Here is a 21,635-nt window from a genome sequence, read left to right on the forward strand (position 1 = left end):
GACCTCTGGAGGTCATCAGAGGTCAAATCAGACTTACCTCCCGATCTTAAAATAAATCTTATGGTATGTACTAACACTGGTGAAAGTTTCATGCTTTATTCAAATTTTGCACAATTCATGTGATTTTGAGGGCTTATCTGCTCTACTATCAAGCATCCATGAAATCTGTACATTTTCTTCTTCCACTGTAGGTTGGAGAGGGAGAGAAGATGGTGAGGGCGCTGTTTGCTGTCGCCAGGTGCTACCAACCAGCAGTCATCTTCATCGACGAGATTGACTCGCTGCTCTCTCAGCGCTCCAATGACGAGCACGAATCATCGAGGAGGATCAAAACGGAATTCCTTGTACAGTTGGTATGACAATTGTTCCACTCTTTTCCCTCTTGCTAAGGTGCAACATTAGGTTTTATCATAAACTGGTTTTGTGCACAATTTTATCCCACTCAAAGCATGACAGATGCAGTAAGGAATATTTGCATGTCCATGGCACTACTCTCATATGTCAATTTCCCCAAAATCAGCTACAGTTCGCGTTTGATAAAAATGTTCAGCATTTTATAGCATTCCTACCAAATCAGGACATCTGGAGTCAAAATTTCCCTTAATTTCTCACAGGATGAGAGATGAAAACAGAAAGTGTTCCTGTATATTTTTGTTTCCTGTGAGAAAATTCACAATTCTCCCTTCATGTTCTATAAGTGAATATTCCCCCCCCCCCCTCTATTAACAAAGAATTTTTCTCATTTTTTAATACGTTATTGATGAAAATGTTGACTATCTCAGACTAAAATGCCCATCAAAGAACAAGAAAGAAAGCAGTAGGACTGCAGATGCATGAGAAAAAATATGATATTTCTGAGTGATGTAAAGAAAATATGTCAAAGAATAATGGACTTCTTTAAATCAGACAACCAGTAAAAGTATCACCTATTGATATCAAGAATAAGTGTTCTCAGTGATACATAACATCCTTAAGGGTTTGTGGGTACTGTGTTTCTTTTACAGGATGGAGCGACAACCAGTTCTGATGAGCGCCTCCTCATCGTTGGTGCTACAAACCGTCCACAGGAGATAGACGAGGCGGCCCGCAGGCGCCTGGTGAAGCGGCTCTACATCCCCCTTCCGGATTCCCCAGCCCGTCGCCAGATCGTCTGCGGCCTTCTGTCTCAACAGAGCCACTCACTCGGTGAGGATGAGCTTGAGGATGTGTGTCAACGAACTGATGGTGAGGAACAAAGAACTGACAGACCAATTTTGAGATGTGAGGGCTTTCTGGGCTCGGCCATCAATACATTGGTCCTTGATATGAGCCTGAGTAAATTTATGCTATTTTTCATATCTTGTTGGCTTGTAGCCATGATTTTTTGTCTAAATTATTTATCATGAAAGAAACTCACACTGTTGCTGATAAAGATGAGTAAAATTAGGTTGTCATCGATGTGCCTGGAATAGGGGCATGAAGGTGTGTAATATTGGGGTTATTTTTCACAAACAAAATGAACGAGATATGAAACTCGTCAGACTGACGAGTTAGGTGATACGCTTGGGGTTATCAGATGTCGGTCATCTGTGATCGACAAAGAAAAGAATGTGATATAGACACCTTGAAGTTATAATTGAGTTTGCATGCAAAACCGTTTCCCTAACCTCTCGGCCACGGGACATCCACGGAAATGGTAAGGCAAAAAAGAAATGTATAGATATTACAGGGAGAAAAGTCAATGCCCACTCAACCAACGTGGCCGCGTGAACATGTATTGCATTGCTAGACGGAAATGCGGCCTTGTAACTACTGATGTCGCTATGCCATTTCTGGCAACTTGGGAAAAATACGTGCCGTAAACATAAAACCTATAATCGGCTGGTTTTGATACCTTGCCTTTAATCACAATTTTCAGTGTGATGACGTCATCAAAGTACAAAACAATGATGTGGTCTTGAAAGACAATTGTTCAAAGTACAACACCTTCGTCGTCGTCATTACATATTATGATCAGTTTGACAAAGTCAGCCTGCAAAATTTTGCAGCAGTCGAAGCAATATGGTCTCCAACACAAAAAAGAGGGATATGGTGTGTGTGTGTGTCTGTGTGTGTGTATAGGTGCGTTTATATACGAATGTGATTTCTACATGGACGATATATGTAATACAAAATTGAAAAAAAAAAAGTAAAATAGCTAAGTAATTTGTTTCGTGATCTTGTGGGGTTCGAACCCGCACGTGTGCAACCTCACGTCTCTGAGACGTCGCCTTTAACCACTCGGCCATACGTCTCGACGAGAAAAAAAAGAGGAACGTAAACTTATGTATGTGAAAGATGAATCAGGAATCGTTTTGTCCACATTCCATTCTCATTTTCAGTTTTAAACTGCAAAATTGTCAAACTAATAAGGAGATTTCAAAGAATAACATGCATGATTACTGCAGCTTATTGTCTCAGTTACCACACACTTAAGTTACAGAGGAAATGGAGCAAAATCATCTGAGATAAAGGTGCTTAAACGTTGTCAAGTTAATGCACATAAAAAAAAAAAATCACCTCCCATAGAGATAACACGTAAACTTGTCTGATTTTGAGTCTTTACCTTTAATAACAATTTGAAGTATGATGGTAAGTCTTCTTGAACCAAGAGTGTGGAACGCAAGCTTCTACGTGAAAGATGAATCATGACGATCACCCGTGACCGACACATCTTCAAAGGGATCAGTTATTAGAAGTGGAAGCCCTCGTGCCAAGCATATTGTCTCAGCAATTCCAAAGCAATGATACCCTTACATTTATGCATACCATAATTTCCCTCTGAAATCAATGGTAGGTATATTCATGTACAATTGCTTGCCTTGTCCATAAACTTTGCTTTACAAACTTTCAGTGAAACGTGTCATAACATAATTCTGTAACTCCATTAGCAGGGATTGACTTCATAAAGAAAGATATATCAAATTGAACGCTTAGCGCGTATAACTAAGGGGGATTTTAGCCTGATGCTCTGTTCTTCACTGCTCAGATACCAACAACACTCATTACCTACGGCTACGTATAGAGAAACAGCCATGACGAAAATAAGTTATTCCTTTTCTTTGGCAGATAGACACACAACCCCTTTAAACCACACTATAATTGACATGGAGGGACATGAAAAAGTTCATTACTACTACTGAACAGTGATGCCTTCTACTCATGTGGCACAAGATACCTCTATAGCAACATAAAACCTGTCTACAACTCCGTTATTGCGTCAAACAATAACATCCTGGAATTTCAAAGAGATGAGCGAGACGCCATACACCTGGCCTAGAGTTAATTCATTCAGTTGCCATTCCTGCTCCAGTTGAGTTATGCAAATTATTTTCCGACCTGTCTTGTGACAATATAACAGGAACAAACGTAGAGAAAAGGAAAGGGAAAAGGAAAGGTGGCAAGCGGGGCACTGTACAAGGGCAATTTAAACAATACGTATGATAAATGAAGCAAATCCAACCTAGAGCCTCCGACAAAAAAAAAAGAGGAACTTGAGCGACTGTGTGTCGTGGGGTAGTATAATTGATAAGATAATACGATAAATGACATCGATCGGAATAAAGCTGAACTGCCAAAAGAAACACAAAGAAAGAGAGAGAAAAAAATGATAGCGTCCTGCGGGTCTCGAACATCTCGTCCTAAGGTAGTGCGTAATGACTATGCAGCGCGCTAAGTGACTATAAAGCCACACGGCTGTACCGAAGATTGGATGTGAAATTTATCTTTAATCTTTTTTTATTTATATATATATATATATATATATATATATTTATCTTAAATATTTATACCATATACAACATGAAAAAGTTCATTACTACTACTAAACAGTGATGCTTTCCATTCATGTGGCACAAGATACCTCTATAACAACATATAACCTGTCTACAACTTCGTTATTGGGTCAAACAATAACAACCTGGAATTTCAAAGAGATGAGCGAGACGCCATACACCTGGACTAGAGTTAATCAATTCAGCTCCCATTCCTGCAAGTTATTTAAACATACATGTTCCTACCTATCCTGTTACAGTATAACAATAACCAATGAAGAGAAAAGGAAAGAGCAAACGAAAGGTGGCAAGCGGGACACTGTAACAAGGGGCAATTTACAACATTAAGTGTGACAAAATTAATGAAGCAAACCCAATCTCCAAACTCAAATACAAAACAAGGGAAATAGAGCAGCCGTGTTCACGGGTTACGTACACTTGATAAAGTAATACGATAAATGACATCGGAGTAAAGCTGAACTGCCGAAAAAAAAGAGAAAAAAAAGAAAGAACGGATAAAAGTCCTGCGGGAGTCGAACCTCTCGCCTTCCGGTATGGCGTTATGAACAACCAGCGCGCTAACCGATTATGCCACATGGCTGTCCTGAAGATCGAGTGCGAAACTTAAATCTAAATACTATCGTGACAGTGTTGACTTGTGATGGCGCTATTCAACTTCCCACAAGTGGCAGCATGGATTCGATCAATATACAGTTGCAAAGAAAAATTGGGAATCGTTCCGTACAGATTGCATTCTCATTTTCAGTTTTAAATTGCAAAATTGTCAACCTGATGAGGAGATTTGAAAACATAAAATGCATGATTACTAAAGCTTGTTGTCTCAGCTACAACATATTTATGTTTCAGAGGAAATGGAGTAAAATCAGATGAGGTAAAGGTGCTTAAACGTTGTCAAGTCAATGCATGGTTTAAAAAAAAATCACCTCCCATAGACATAACACGTAAACTTGTCTGATTTTGAGTCTTTACCTTTAATCACAATTTCTAGTATGATGACGTCATCATATTTCAAAACCATCACATGGCCTTGAAAGGCAAATGTTCAAAGTGCAACATATCTGAATTTGGGGTAATATTGAGCTTAAACAACAGAGATACGAGCAAATGAATGTCAGAAACAGTACCTCAAAAAAATCAATTCCACTTTTTTGATTTAAAATGACGATATGATGACGTCATCGCGTATTCCTGGCAATACTGATACTTGGAATGTTACTTACAATTCATATACTTTTGTAATATGCAATAGAAATATAGGGTCAACGGACGATTTAAAGAGCTATGGCGAAATAAACAAAGACATGTTTTTTCACTATATTTGCAGAAAGACGCGCACGCGGAATTTCAACTTTGACGCCAGTGCATTCCTTTGTTATAGGTCGTAATCGATCGGAAATCAACGGATATTATTACTCAAAGTATCAGGAATCCAAATCAGTCAAAAAAATTGCATTTTCATGTTGCTTACGGGCTCTGCGCGCGAAATTGCGCGGACGGACGCGCACGCGAGAAAATGTTTGAAACGCTTAAAATTGTCTGAAACTTCGAGATTTCCCATTGGGAAGTCGTTTTGAGCCTTTTAAAATTTTGACGCGCGCTTACGCGCGCGTAATGATGACCTGTGTAACTAGCGTTAAAAAGTAAGATAGAGCGTGACCTGAACTTCATGTCCACCGAAAATGATACAGAAATGACATCTAGTTATGAAGTTATGATTGATCATGTGACAAGGTCCGAAAATCACAAAATGGCGCCTAGATGACGTCATAGATATGTAACTGTCATGAAAACCTTATTGTGGCTAGATTTTGTCATGAGACATGTTGACTGAAAATGTCATGTTATTTCGTAATGTCATTCTTGAGATATTGACGACACAAAATTGTCCAGAAAGAAAGAAGAATAAAAAAAAATAAAGAGAGATTTTGACAATCACAATAGGTGATACGCTGATAGCGTATCACCTAATTAAAAGAACTCTCCAAGTTAAATCACATTCACGTGATCAAGTCTGGTAATTTGGGAGGCCCTTGTAACACCATGTCAGATGATATACTGACATTTTGATAATCATAGTTTTCCTGATGTATGTTTGTCAGGTGATATAAATAAATACTAAGGAGAATATCATGTTGCTTTGTCTGAACGTCACCATGCATGACAAAGATCACAGTCCTGCCAAAGAAATCAATAGTTGTAATGTGGCATCAGTTAGCATGTCAAGACTAATTTTGTTATTGTTTGGATTTTCATGTCCTTTTCTTAGGTTATTCGGGGGCGGACATGGCCAACTTGTGTCGGGAGGCAGCCCTTGGTCCCATAAGGTCCATCCAAGGAATGGACATTCAGCATATCACTGCTGACCAGGTAAATGTTTTGGACGAAGCCTCTACCATTCTGTCTGTCTGATTTTACTCTGTGTATGAAGTCAACTTTACCATGCTGAGTTTATGCATTTGAGGACAATGTCTGGCTGTTTTTGCCTCTCATGTGTGGACATCTCAAGACTGAGTTTTAGACTAAGACCAGGATTAGAAAAAGTATGAACATGTTTGTATCGGTCTCATGTATGTCACAAGCAATTTGTATCAAAATGATTGCAGGGTTCTCCTTGGAAGCAGTTAATTGTTTGTTTTTGGGGGTTCTTTTTTTGGTTGTTGTTGTTGGTTTTTGTTTGTTTGTTTGTTGTTGTTGTTTTTTTATAGCCATTTATAGAGTAGCTTGTATGCCAAGGTGGTGTAACCTGCATGACTCTCCAACAGTTCCACTGATGGACAGTAATGCTAAAAATCTATTGACTGGCATTCCCTTTGCTGAAGAGTGAGAAAATTTCTTTTTGGAGCATATGATAAGCCTTTCAGAAGTACTTTCATGACAAAGAGTCAAAAGTGAAATTTTCAAACCATCTTGATTGGGTTGGTAAATGATACCAATTGTGAGAATGTTCAAAGACATGATAACATATCTCCCACATGTCATAAAACATCCAGATTTATTTCGATCTTTACTCTGATATTTCAGACAACCCCTAAATAATAAATAGGGAAAGGTTTGATAGGATGACCAGGTAGAAGAGACATTTCCATGGAAGGGTTGTTGTTATATTTCATGGAAGCAGAAAACTCACACACCAAAATGGTACATGAATAAATATGGCACTTGTAGTGTTTTGATAATCCTCTTGGTAGAATATGAAATTCCATATTTTCAATTTTTTCTGTCTTTCATGCAATTTTTGTAGGTGAGACCCATCTTGCACCAGGACCTGCTGGATGCCCTCCAGAATGTTCGCCCCAGTGTGGCGCAGTCAGACTTGGATGTCTACCTGCAGTGGAATAGCAAGTTTGGCTGTGGCAGTGCCAAATAAGCTGGGCTATGTGGCAGTGCCAGACACTCGATGTCAATACACTCAAGAGGCCTGGCTTATGTTGTTTTGTTTTTTTCTCCCATTGTTTTGGTGTCTTTGGAAGACCAGTATATTGATAATGAAAGAGATCTTGTACAGCACTGCAGATTATTTCACATTCAGTGATGCTATGCCCCAATCACATGGCTATTTTGTACAAGTTGAAAGCATAAGCCTTCACATCAAGACCATAGGGTCACTGATGCCATAAAATTGAGTCTTGGATCTGGCTCATACTTCTGATCACCACCAAAAACTAATCGTTTCCACAAAAAAAAAAAAATCATTATCTGTACCTTTTACTATGATGGACCTTTCCTCCAAATTCCTTTAAAGTCATGTCATGTTTTTTTAGTAACACATGTAGCTAACAGACAAACAAATATAGAAATGGTGCCAAAAATATATCTTCTTCATTGAGGTATCTAAAAGCAGCCTTTTTCCTTCAAGGTTCAGTATGAACAATGATATGCCGTGAGGGCACAACATTTTTTTTAAGTGTCTTTACTTGAGCATAATATAAAAGTCTACACAGAGTATCAAAAAAAGGATTACATTTCATCATTTCATACCACTGAATTTGATAGAGTTCCATCACAATTTCCTCGGATTACCTCACATTCTGAAATAACATATGTGATGCAAGTTCTTGATCATGAACTGGCAAAGGTTTATGGAATAAACTGCAATGTAAGGTATAGCATCTTAGAAGAAAAAAAATAAATTGTACTGGAAATGGTTTCTGGTTCCTTGGAAGTGTCATATTGACCATTATTATGTTTCCAAGTTTCGAATATTAAAGAGAATGATAATATAAAGATGAGATTATGTATTTCCAATCTTTGTCGATATCAAATACATTCATATTTTCTACCTTTACAAAAGTGATCACATGAGAGTAACAATATCTCACTCTTCGTATTTTGCGGGGAGATGTTCCATATAGAATGCAATCGGTATTCCCTTGACTGCATGTCAATAAACCACAGCTGCCTCTGGCTCATTGGCCATGGAACCTGACTACTTTCCTACCTTGTGTGAGATAGGAGACTCAGAATGTTTAAGCCAGCCGCAAAATTGTCTTTTTAGGTCTTGGTTTATAGCAGCCCGTCCTCTTTGCCAATAAAGGCATTAAACCTCCTCTCCTCCCTGCTGCCCTTACAATTGCAACATTTGTTTTCCTTTTCTGTATGACTTCCATGCTGCTTGGATGTTCCACTCTGAAAAGTTGGAAATATAGTAGCTTTATATCATACCACTACTACTTAATGATAATAATTTGAATTATCCCTTTATCTTGAACCCAGGTGTAAACTGTGCCCATACTGATATGTGCTACATGTACCAATGTACATTTTTTCTCTTAAATATATGTACATTTGTCGTCACTGAAGAATACTCTATTATTCATGAGCCATGGTGGATCTTTAAATTGTGAGATGGTACTTGCAAGCCAGAAATTGGTCAATATGTCCTGGGCAGCTAGGACTCTTGCAGAATAAGACAGGGAATAGTCCAACACTGAGAGACATCAGTGTCTGTAGTCTTACTCTCTCTCCTCTCTCTGCAGTAGGGAGAATGGAGCAATTAAGCGCCCCATTTCTCTTGACATCAGCCCCTTTCATTGGCAGTATTGCTGTAAATGTGCTCCCAGAATCCCTGCTTTTGGCCGGGTGGGTATTACAGCATATGGTATCATTATCATACGTTGTATATTATCTACGCAGGGTTTTATGGTCATAGCTGCTGCTTAAACTTTCAAACTTTATAAAGTGTGGAGGCAGAACTTCCTTCTTGTGGGGGGGGGGGGGGGGGATATGGCAAATGTCTTTGTGCACACTGTGAATTTGACAAAGCTGAATGTGATGGCAGTTGCCATTTGAACATTTCATGCACCTTTCCATTGCCTTATGAGAGCAGCCATCTGTACATGAATGTAACCAAGGCAGGATGATGGGTATGATGAGATGAAAGATACAGGATTGTCAATCTTTGACCTGTGCAAAATTATGTATCAAAAGATAACAAATACACAAATTATGTTCATGACATCATAAAGTCTGTGATATGTACATATGAAGTCTTTTGTGGAGTGTTTCACATTAGAGAGGAGAATTGGAGAAGAGATGTTATGGTTGTGTGCATGTTGGTTGGGATGAAACACTGATATTACAAAATACAGTAGTTCCATTACTTTTATCAAAACAGACATTGTTATGTGGTACATTTAAATCATGAGCACAACATTACTTGAGCAAAGAGAGACTATATCACACATTACATACAAGCAGAGCAAAGTCAAAATGAGAAAGGATGAGAAAGAGGTACAGTATCTTTTCATTAGGCCTTTTTCAAGGTGCACAAAACACATACAATACACATTTTTGCTTCTTAAAGGAAACCAAAATCCAAATATAAGTGTGGATTGAGTGAAAGCAGCAATATTAGTTGAACTCGGTGAAAGTTTGAGGAAATTTGGACATTCCGTTCAAAAGGTATGAATTTTTAAAGTTTCGGTGCCCATCATTGCTGGACAAGCTAGAGACTATTACAGTTCATGACGTCATTATGGACAACAATGTAGAGAAAATATAAAGAAAATTCAACATATTTTCACTTTTCTATAATATGAAAGAGCACTTTGCTTACCTCTTTCAGAAAGCAGAGGGAATAATATTACCATACCCTTAATATGTGTCAGTGGCATGTCGATGGAATGCATACTTTCCATGAAAAATTAAATCTAGTGGAATTCTCCATATTTTCTTTATATTGTTGTCCACAACATTTGATGTCAGAAACTGTAGTAGTCTCCTTATCCAGCAGTGACTGCACTGGAACTAAAAATTCAGAACTTTTGAACTGTTCGATTTTCCTCCAATTTCAAATGATATAATTTACTAATAATGCTACTTTCACTCAATTCAAATTCATATTTGGGTTTTGGTTTCCTTTAAGAAGCAAACATAAGAAAACTCATTATGACTTTCCCCTCAGTGTTCTGCTCCAAGATTGTATGTTAATTGCCATTGAAGGGGTGGGGGGGGGGGGGGGAGTATTGACAATCGAAGCAACTAATTACACCCCACCACACACACTATAAAATTGTGTGGCCCCTGTCTTTATTATTTTTCTACCCTCTCTTCATCTTCCTCCACCCCTCTTTCAGTCCTTATTCCTTCCACTTTCTTTCTCTCCCTCTCTCTCCCTCTCTCTCTCTCTCTCCCTGTCCTCATTAGATTTATTTTAGATTTTTTTTTTTGGGGGGGGGGATTGGCTAATGCAGGGATGAAAGTTGGAGTTAGGTGGCTGTATATTAGTTACTTTTAAGAATTTGAACCACAAACTGAATAGAAGAGCGAACGTAAATGTATGTATTAAACTCTGTAAAAGAGCAAACATTGGCGAGAAATCATATGGCATAAAACACTGCATGAAGTTGATCCCCCCCCCCCCCTTCACTACAATTGTTGTTACAATCATCTGTTTTTGTGCTGTATTGTGAGAAAGGAACAGAATTTGTGCAACTGTAGGCCTACCTACCTCTTTTTTTTTTTTTTTTTTTTTTTTTTTTTTTTTTTTTACTTTGATTATAAATTTGAGTTCCATTGAATTTGAAGTTACGACAGGTTTTCCTTTGTTTGTCACGACAAAATCATCAGTACACCTGCTATGTAGTATGGATTATACGAGTGATTATTGTAGAGCGCCAGCTTGGAGGTCATACTCGAGAAACATTTGGGAGCAGTCGCCTTTCGTTTTCGTTTGCGGGATACCGCACGGGTGATTGGACAAATTCCTATCACATGACACATACACACAGCACCTTGCACGGGAACATGGCGGCGCCGAGAGGGGCTGGGTGATCGGAGCTTTATCATCACCGGTGAACGAACGATTTTTGAATTTGATTTCTGACATATGCGTGATTATCTGGAATATACAGATCAAGATGACAGGCTGGGTTCCGACTCAAGAAGCCAAATATGCTGTTGGTAAGGGGATTATGTTATATTTAATATGGACGTCTGACGTTAAATCGCGGTACACTACTAGAATCTACTTCACTAAACTTGGGGGGTCTGTAGAAATTATTACTGCAGCTCTCCGCTGTACATGGATCTTTGTTGTTCCAGACAGCCCAGCCGGGACTGTCGGCTGGCTGCCGCCCGCCTCAGTAGCTTGCCAAAGTCCAAATATTCGTACTGCTGCTGCTGCGAGGTGCGATGGACGGTGACGGCTTTTTGTCAACCTGTAATATAAGACCTACAGCGAGTCGATGAGATTTCTCTTCCTTCCCCATGACATTGATGCACGATTTCTGATATAGATCTAGATTCTAACGTTTAAATCTGGGCTACTTGACGATGAATATTGTTATTGTTGAGAAACTTTCAGAGAACATCACACCTCCCACGGACCCAGTCAATGCCATGTCAACTCGCCTCATGTCATTGCCCATTCAATATTTTCAATGTGCAATGCGCATTAGAGTCGAACAAAGTTAGAACCTATAGTAATGTTAGATGTCTCTTAGTCTTAGTTCACTTCCACTTTACATTTAACGGTAGACCTATAACTAGCGTTTTTTATATGAAAATCAGATGTACACTGTCCAAGCCATGAAATGAGATCATTTATCCGTAGATTGATACGTAATATAGACATGAAAAGTGTTGAAATCGGCCGTTTTTTTCGTTTTCTTGTAAAAATCTTGCATTTTAATATTTTTTCACGTTCACGATTTTCCCATTGTAGTAGCGAGCACCTTAGTGGCTTTGATTCGCCGATCATCGTAAGTAGAGAACTGAGCCAGCGCGCGGCGTCCGCAGGCAGTCGCAAATACACAACACCCATAGCGACTCCCGCGGCAGCAACCGCGAGGCTCTTCACGGGCTCCGATCGGGCAGCCAATTTCACTGAACATGCTGAAACAGGCATTGCAAGGTCCATTTCGTGTACCGTTCTTACCACATGCGCTAACATGCACTCGATAAATTTTCCTTTCAAAAAATCAGAAAACATTTCAATTTTGAAAAAAGTGAAGTTTTGATACTGCCATATGTTGCGCAATGTGGATTAAGCACAAAATACACCGAGGGTCACAACAAATAAGTGTGAAATTTCGACTTGGCATGCCAAACAGATCGTCCTCCTCGGGTTACTAGCGGATTACAGGATGGCAAAAGTAATTCAGGTTTGTGATTCGAACATGTTGTTTGCAGTACGGCCGTATTACTTTTGAAAAGAATGATATCAATGCACCCCTGTCATAACTGCTACAGCTAGCGATCGTCGCAAATGGGCTCAAAAATTGAGCACACTGCGTGTGTAGAAAACGATGTACATGCGCGAGAGCGCCATCTAGTGTTGAATGACAAACGCTACTATAACTGTTACAACTAAGCTTACAAGTTGTACTTGTAGAATACTAACGTTTGTACAACTAGAAATAAGTGGCACTGATATGCTGTGTTGCTCACGCAGACAATTCCCCATAGACAGCAATAGAAAGATAGCCGGGCCGCTGATTGGCTGATCGCCCGGCCGTCCGCTTCACCGCACTGCGTGGTGTGCGAGATTCACGACTCTGTGGATCGGTGTGGTGTACACAGTGCGCTGCAGTCAACATGCGTGCTTGCCATCGTGTTATGTAGCGGCTATGCCTATACGATACGATAACATAAAGCAAGCGGCCCTTGATTCGACAGCTTCCATGAATAGACCACTCTTACGAATAAAAATTCCCTGAAATTCAAACTATGCAACTACCTCCACACGTGTTCCGAAGAGCACAACAGTGGGCCATGTCGCTGGACCCCCGAAATCATTGTTGCGACCCTCCTGGGTCAGCTCGCATTAAGCAGTTCAACGGGTATTTTAAAGTAAAGTTGCATAGCAACACATAGTATAGACTTGTTTCATTCCAAGTTTCAAAGTTACTAGTCCGTTTATCTGCATTGAATTATCTGTACAGCGTGTATACCTACAGCCACGATGGCAGCCGTTTCTAAGATAACTTGAGCGTTTATGCGATATTTATATTTTGCATGCCACCCATGCCAGAATTTGCGGCATCGCCATGGTTCGATCGCAACGTGTTGTGTATGCGTTGAATCTCTCGCACAGCGTGGAGTACATGGAATACCGCGCTCTTGTAGTGCGATGTACTATGTATACAGTTTCGCTGGCGCGTGGCACGCGCGCTAATACATTCCCATAGGCAGGGCGAGCGCGCGGCGCGATACATCGTGAATGTCAAAGCACAGACATATGGGGTCGAGCAATGAGTACAGGCATTCGAACGATGATCACAGCGCAGGCGTTCGGATCATGCACGCTATTTTGCTTCCGCAATTTACAATGTAGGATGTTGAACATTGGGTAACTTGCTTTACTTCAGTAGCTTTCTCCCAAGAACTATATGAAAGACTGGAATGGCCTACCCCGAAAACCAAAAACATAACCACATCTCTAGCTCTCAATACAACTAGAAAAAGACCTTAAGTTCAAAGCATAATAGAATTGCATGTTGCACATCAATGCATATAAAACTCTGGATGTTAAAGACAAGTATGGTAAGGGTGCCACTTATTGGCGGGTACCTTGACAACGGCACCCTGCGTATCATGGCTGTTTGCATATACAGAACAAAAAGGTACGCGTGGGATTAAGTGCCATTAGCTATGAAAACAATAACAACGAAGAAACCACAATCAAACTCATAAACAAACTAACAAACCAACCTAATAAACACGTTTCAATTACACATCCACTCAGTAACGATGCATGACTGTGAAATTCATGTGTATTACCAATGGAGGGAGGGGGTGCCGATTGGTCATGAGGTACCCTTTTAAGCGGCGCGAAGAAAATGCATCGCATGCACTAAAATTGCGTTATTCAGAATCAACAGGACGTTCACGAGATTCGAAACTGCAGTGTATTTACAGCATATTTGAGGAAAAACTTAGGTGAATTTGTTTTATATTTTTTGAATAAACGAGCTGCAGATCCTTCGGGTACCGATAGTGGTACCCTTAATCATACTGTGAGTGTGACCAGCGATATCCAGATTTCATTCATTCAAAGATTCCTTCATTTCTTCAGAGAAGAAAGAGAGAATCTAGATATCTACATGAATGTGACCATTGTACTGATGGCATCCATGCCCCCCCCCCCCAAAAAAGAACAAAGAACAAAAAGAAAAAAAATGAAAATATAGATTATTTTCAGCACAAATCATGAGTAGTATGGACGATGGGAATTTTGAGTCAGATTACTCAAGCCAGGAATTCACTAGGGATTCAGTACTACAACATGCTACCCTTGTGTCTAGTTGTACTCGAGTGTTCTATCTGTAAAACTTGTTCGGGACAAGTTTAGTGAAAAGGAATGGAACTGCTCCTGACAGTTGTGTTTGAATATGATTCTACATTGATGGTGCCATCATAAACTACCAGAGATCTTGGCATTATTGTTAACGACTTGATGGGTTTGAGGGAGCACTTTTGTAAGATGTGCAGGGCTGCTTCTTGTGGTGTACTGCAGGGTGGTTCACAACTTGAAATTTGAGCATGTTGCAAGCTCAGAACCTAAGAATACATTGCAGAAGTTGTATGTGCGCGGAGCACACATCATGAGCATGTAGTACACAATATTTCACAGCTTACCTCTCTTTTGCTGCTTACATTCAATGTTCTCTCTCGTGTTTTGCACAAAAATATCTCAGTACCAGATAGTTTGATGTTTCTCATGTTTTGCACATGTTTGTCATATGTGTGAATACATTATATTTTGAGCGTGTTGCAAATTTTTGAGGATGTTGCACAACATGTTGCTAGCTTTTGAGGATGTTGCACGCTTTTGAGGATGTTGCACAGGAATTTAAGCATGTTGCAGCGACATGCTAAAACCCCTTGTGGACTACATGTACATGTACCCTGGTACTGTATACCAGGTATATTAGAATTTAGATAACAGGATGGGAAAATCAGGAAATACCTTGATCAGAGCTCCACTGAACAACCTCTTAATCCACTTGTAATGTCTCGGTGCAATTATTGCAATATTTTGATCATCACCTTGCTTGCATGTCATCTAGCTCTGCTTCAGCACGTACAGAACCCTGATGCCTGTTTTATCACTTCTATGATTACATCACTTCTGTCATCTGCACTCTACACTGGCTGTTAATCCCCCAAATGAATTAGATTTAAGATCCGTCTCCTCTCACCTACAGCTAAAACTGTGTTGTATCATACTATAAAAATAGGCTCTTTTTGGATACCGAAAGTATGACATATGTACAGTTGTACTTATAGTGTAGAGAAAGAAGCCAGATTGTGCACTCAAATATTTCTAATGAATACAATCATTTTAAAATTTTACATCTGCAAATACTGTACTTTGCAATAGACATAATATCTCTCTGAAATTAGAAATTAGTGACTATTTCAGATGTCCACAGTAATGCATGTTACAGCTGAATTCTTGATTATCAATTCAACCTTTTGTAGTAGTTTTTACTGCATCCTAAAATTTTGCTTTTAAAATCAATTCATGAAGGTACAATGTACATTGTAGATCTATATCCACAACATGCGAAGCGAGACATCAAAATTAAAAATCTGGAGATGCTGCACTGCAACTTTTGGTTTGATGTTTAAGACCCCGTTTACAGTGTGAGGCTCGGCCGCGGCTCGGCCGTGGCCGAACCCGCCTTCATTTCAGTGTAAACGTGCAAAAGGCCAAATGCGGGGCCAAAATTGGCCGCGCATTTGGCCACGCTCTGGAGGTGGTCTTGGCCACGGCCGAGCCGCGGCCGAGCCCGGCCTTTTCTCAGTGTAAACGCAAACTGGGCCAAATGCGCGGCCAATTTTAGTCTGGCTTCCAAACCCTCTGCCCATACTATTTCGTTATTCAGGATATTAACCCCCTCAACGTCGAAAAAGGATTTTTCCTTCGGCAAAGGCCTTTGCCCGAACGGCGACTTCATCGCCATGGAATCCAGTTGGCAAAGGGTCTGAAAACCAGACTATAACAAATTGCGTTTGTTTAACAAGCAGAGCGCCACTACGACAAAATATTGAAAGGTTTGAATTAAAAGCGCGACTGAGCCCGGCAGTGTAAACGGACAAAATTGCGGGGCTCAGCCGCGGCTTGGCTGCGGCTCGGCCCAGCCCCGCACTGTAACCGGGGTCTAACCCCCAGGCTTTGTGCAACAGACACGTGTTTTATGGTGATGTGACAGACATTGGAATGCATGCTGAATAAAAATTTAATGTTTATTTGAGTCTGAATTGTTCAAACCTTTGGAGGCTTTCTCATCCTGCCATACCGAACTCCAGAAAGACCTTTGAAATATTTTTAGTGTATATTGTTTTAGCTTGGTGATAGGAAATTAATATTTCAGAAATGTTATACAGCTGTATGTTACAGTTCCATTAAAGGCAGCCGGTCGTCGCAGGCGATTCGCAGCTCAGTAGAAAAGCACGACAAGCTGCTCCTCCCGTTATTGTACCCCCGTGCGTACCGAATGCCGAACACGACGCTACGCAGCGCACCAGCGAAAACCTGATGGGGCACGAGCGCGCCGTGCGAGCTGTCCACTGTAATTTCAACATGGACGCCCGAATACCTACCGAATGGGGCCGAATGGGTGCATGCACAAAACCGCACAACAGCCATGCGCATGAAAATCTCTCCCGGTCCGCGACACAAGAAGTAGTGAGAGCTGTCGGGTGTACGTACGTACGTATCTGGCTCCAGTCTCTGTTTATATGCACTATGGTGCCAATTTCAGCAATCTAGGCAATAATATTTAAAAATGTCTGAAAATATTATATAACAATATCATAAATTATTCATATATTACGTTGTTTAATATTTGGTATTTATAAATATGCTTTGATGAAAAAATATTAAAACTCTAAGCTTCATGTATAGCAAGTTGCAATGCATATGGCCATATGGCAGGTTGTTATGATCTCATCGTGCAATGTTGTCTGCTGCGTCAGCTGCATGTGTTATACGTACAGCTTACAGTACGTTGGGCCGGATCGTAACATAACAAAGTTGATAGAAAGTCGTCGGTACCGGTACTAACAGTATGTCAGTATCAATATTGTGTGTGGTATGCGAGTACTGTTTGCAATAAAAAGTGCTGTACTGTTTCGGCTTAGCCTTGGCTTTGGTTTAGTAATGAAACCTCACAATGGAGATCAAACAGCCGTCCAACTCGAGGCAACGTATCTACTTGTTTGACGCTATCGACGAGTGGAGAACGCAGAGAGACGTGTTCTTAGCTGGAGGACAAGTAAGAGACCAGAGGGGGAGGCTTCAGCGTCAGCGTGCCGATGAAAAATTTGCTTTCCACTTGCTGGAGTTGCATGAACAGTTTTGCAGGAATTTTTATTTAGAATGTGCAAATTCGTGTTACGACATGCACGGTGGAATTGTGTTGCCACGGCTTACGCCAATCAAGCAACCCCAGCTGGCCAAGTCAACAACTTCAAGGAATCCAGATCCAGATGATGTGTAAGTAGAAGTCTACACATGAATCAGCGATTGAAGTGGAATGACTTTTTCTAATCTATTATCAGTAACTTTAGGGCATTTGCGTTTGATCGACAAGTAGGCCTATTTTTCTATGTATAATTCCACGTTCTCATTTATGTCAAATTATGATAATGCCGTAATTGAAATGACATTTGCTGGGTCAGTTTAATATCATTAGTCCCATTAAATGAGAAGTTTTTCATATCAATCATGTTATGCAAATTCCCCAAGAATATGATTTAGGATTTGCAAATAAATTTAAAAAAATGAATAGATCTATCGCAAGCTCCATCATACATGTAGTCTAACCCAATAGATCTGGTAGAACTCTAACGTTTAAACAGGGGAACTAAAGGTTCAAAGATGACAGATCTAACAATAATAGATTCTACTCGAGTAGTTTAGGCCCTACTTCGACTTGAAGGTATGTCGGTTGGTGCACGGCCCCCTTCTATCACGGCCACAGTTACACTGTGCAGTGCAACTGTGGCCGTTGGCCCTGCACGGGCACAGTCGCTTCCCCGTCCTGAATTTACACACGCCAGGGCAAGTATGGTTGGACCTACTACTAATCGACCGCCTGATGTTTATCTGCTTGATAAGAATATTTAACACTGAAATTCACGTAAAAAAAACTTGACCTACGTGATTGAGAAAATCCAGCTCTATCAAATGCCGTTGTTCCGTTTTCGATTCGAAGTTTCAGTGCAAAAATATCGCCGACGAACTTGCGTGGCCGCGTTTCAGCTCCCCGCGGTACATCGCGTTATTAGGATTGACCGCTGTTTTTGCATTGACAATGCACGCAAACCGAGTTGTATTGAACACCGTGTTGTACGAAGCTTTTTAGAAGCCTTTTAGAAACTTCCATAGACATTACATAGTGCTGTCATTACGATTCGGTGAAAATATTCATTCGAAATTTTGTCCTTGATTAAAACCATTAATGAACAATGAATTATCGCGTTTTCCCACACCATCCTCATCTACATTCAAAGCCAATCCATTTTTATGTGCTTTGCGCGCAGAGAAGTGCGTACTAAGTGTTCAGTGCACGAATTATACGCGGTCGGTTTCAATAAGGGTGGTCGATATGTATATAGTAGGGCTACACAAGACACGTCAAGGTCTCCGACCCAATCGTCCGCGTTCAGAATGGACAACTCGGCGGTAATATCCGCTACCCATGACGATGTGTCATCGTCCATGATGGCCACCCTACCTATATTTAATCTGATCTGACGATTACAGTGTAGTTAACGACTGACGACGATCGACGGTGCGATCAGAGAAGGCGTACACTGTAGTCGCACGAAGTATAGGCAGCTAGCTACTATAGCTCATGCGAACATTGCATCACACAGTACATACAGTATACCATACATTCAATTCACATTACACAAAACGTACTCCCCGCGCTCAGATCAATCAAGCGAGCAAACGAGATACTATAGCGCGATACATTGCCTTAGGGCTGTCTTGCGCACACACACATTTCGCTTCGTAGCAACTTCGGAAGCGAGTTTACGTGCTGCCGCCCGCGGCTGAAATATGTCCATGTATCCTCGCGACTGGGTGTCTTTAATTGTGACTGTAAAAGTACACATTTTGATGTTTAAAGCATAACGCAGCACGCAACTCCTGGAAACACACTTAGGCAGAGAGACAAAGGAAATTCATGGACAGGAAAAACAAGCTAAATTCAAGCATGACATTGTAATTCCATGTCTTGATAAAGGTGCACCTTCACTTAGAGAATTCATGTGAGAATTTCATGGCCATTCATTACCCCAAAATTTTCAATCCTCTATGTCTAGAAAAACTTTTAAAGTTTGATGTACAATACATCAAATATCATTTCACAAATTGTAGACTGTTGTAAGTCATTACTTTTATTTTCTTGCAGGTGTCAACTTGTGTGCACCTTGTGGTCTGCTTCAATTAATGATTTAATGTCTGAGATATGAGTAGTAGTATGGAGTGATATACCAGTATTCAAGTCACTTACATTATATGGTAGTACTGAATTCATAACATCCAAATTTGAATATTATTTTTGGATATTGTTATGCTATTGATAACTTAAATCTTGCTAATTTTTTAGAGAACAGATGTTGAACACAAGGGTTTCTTCAACCCAACGAAAGATACATCATGTATGTATTTTGTAGAAACATAGAGAGTTATTAAGAAACGTGTTCAAACCCTAGTTTAAAGTCAACAAGATATCTTTTTATAGGATAATGACTCTCTTCAATTACTCTGTGTCTTTGGTTTTGAGAAAATAACATGCCTCAGTGTGTATTGTTTTCATGCAAAAGAAGAATTGTTTTCACAGTACAATTTAATATATAAAACTTGATTGCCACTTTCAGTTTCATAGACAGCAGTGATGATGCATGAGGTGTTAACGACTGATGCAGCTATCCTAGATAAAGGAATACGTGGCCTTTTAAATTCAAGATCTAGCCAACTACAACATGTATTCACTTCCAACCGCCATGATATACTTGAAATGACACTTTGTTATAACAATACATGACAAAATCTTACTTTGTTGAGTCAAAGCTGATTCGGATGTGTTGGTCTACTTCAACGATGAGAAATTCCATCTCGGCTTCTCCCCATTCCCTTTAAAATTGCAAAGGAGGGAGGAGTACTGTTATGACAAATTTAGGATTACAACCAGAAATATGAAGACATACAAAGAAGAATTTTGTGATTTTGCCCACTGAGAGTAAAGCCAAAGCATCTGTCATCTGTCATACATTGTAGCTCCTTGGTACTATTAACACCTTTTGGAAATTGATAGCAGGAACCATTCATTAAGCACTCACTGAACTTTGGTAGGTTCGACAATGCGCCATATCCGCTGTCTGTCAGCACGCTGGGCAGAGGGGGACTACTTGGCATGAGCTCTGCTCAGAGTACTCTAGTAACCTTTTACCTTGATAGACGATTTGCTGAAGGTGTTTATGATGTAGGAGAGTACCAGGGATTCAAAATAGCAGTGAGTGGTGATCGGCCAAGTTCCTGTGCTTGGATATTGTTTATGCCATGGTTGCCGTGGCAACGGATGCTGTGTTCCTGATCGTTCCCTAGATTTGGGGATGATTCATATCTACACGGCAGATGCTCTGCCCTGCCCTGGAGCCAGTCAAGCAAAGAAGCAATGTAATTGGCAAAATTGACATCATTAATGATCTTAATCTTGAAAAGTGTAATTTCTTTTCATGCAAAGAAACCCTTTTTCCCCTTTCTTTTTACCATGTACACATCACATTTCCTGCATTCTTTGTGGATAGCAGTATATGTCACTGGTTGCAAAATTGATCATGGTGCATTTCAGTATAATGCATAAACCACATCGAAAGATTTAGACACCATTTCCCTATGTACATACAAGTGTAGTTATGGTACAAAGCTGTCATTCTTAACTTTAGAGTATTATTTCACCACTAGGCCAAGTAGAAAAAGAAAGTAGTTTCTCGTCTTCACAAGCATCCAATGTGTGCTCTGCATCAATTTTGTTTACTAATTAATGTTTGTCAAAATGGCGATGAAAATATTTCAAAAAAAAAAATTGTGTTCCTTGTCCTTGTCCACACACCATCCAGCATTGCTGTGAAGCAGGAGAGAACAGAGTGAGCCACTTTGGACAGGTTTCCTGTAATATTTACTGCTATGATGTTTTATTCTATAAAAGGCCTGTTTGTCTTGTTTTTTCCCCCCAGAATTGCATTTTAATCAGTGCGATAGGACCTGCAATTGTACTACTGTACATGTAGTAATGAGCACCTTCACTTGATTATGCATTGCAGTCCTTGGAATCAGTTTTTATGCATTTACATAGCTGT

General features: G+C 40.0%; 2 protein-coding genes across 3 annotated transcripts in view; both read left to right on the forward strand.

Annotated features, from left to right (window-relative positions):
* Window positions 1-9,022, forward strand: part of LOC140241701 (fidgetin-like protein 1) — a 43,730-nt gene extending 34,708 nt beyond the window's left edge. For both annotated transcript variants that reach the window (XM_072321447.1, XM_072321446.1), the window contains 4 exons: window positions 192-353; window positions 1,005-1,224; window positions 6,079-6,179; window positions 7,054-9,022. In XM_072321447.1, the coding sequence (XP_072177548.1) occupies window positions 192-353; window positions 1,005-1,224; window positions 6,079-6,179; window positions 7,054-7,179 (609 nt within the window). In that variant the 3' untranslated portion in view covers window positions 7,180-9,022. The remainder of the gene's footprint in view (window positions 1-191; window positions 354-1,004; window positions 1,225-6,078; window positions 6,180-7,053) is intronic.
* Window positions 9,023-11,041: 2,019 nt separating this feature from the next.
* LOC140241716 (dedicator of cytokinesis protein 1-like) overlaps window positions 11,042-21,635 on the forward strand; it is a 157,378-nt gene continuing 146,784 nt past the window's right edge. The window contains 1 exon segment of the mRNA XM_072321466.1: window positions 11,042-11,213. Coding sequence (XP_072177567.1) covers window positions 11,171-11,213 — 43 coding nt within the window. The 5' untranslated portion in view covers window positions 11,042-11,170.

Source organism: Diadema setosum, chromosome 18 (genome assembly GCF_964275005.1).
Source record: "Diadema setosum chromosome 18, eeDiaSeto1, whole genome shotgun sequence".
NCBI lineage: Eukaryota > Metazoa > Echinodermata > Echinoidea > Diadematoida > Diadematidae > Diadema > Diadema setosum.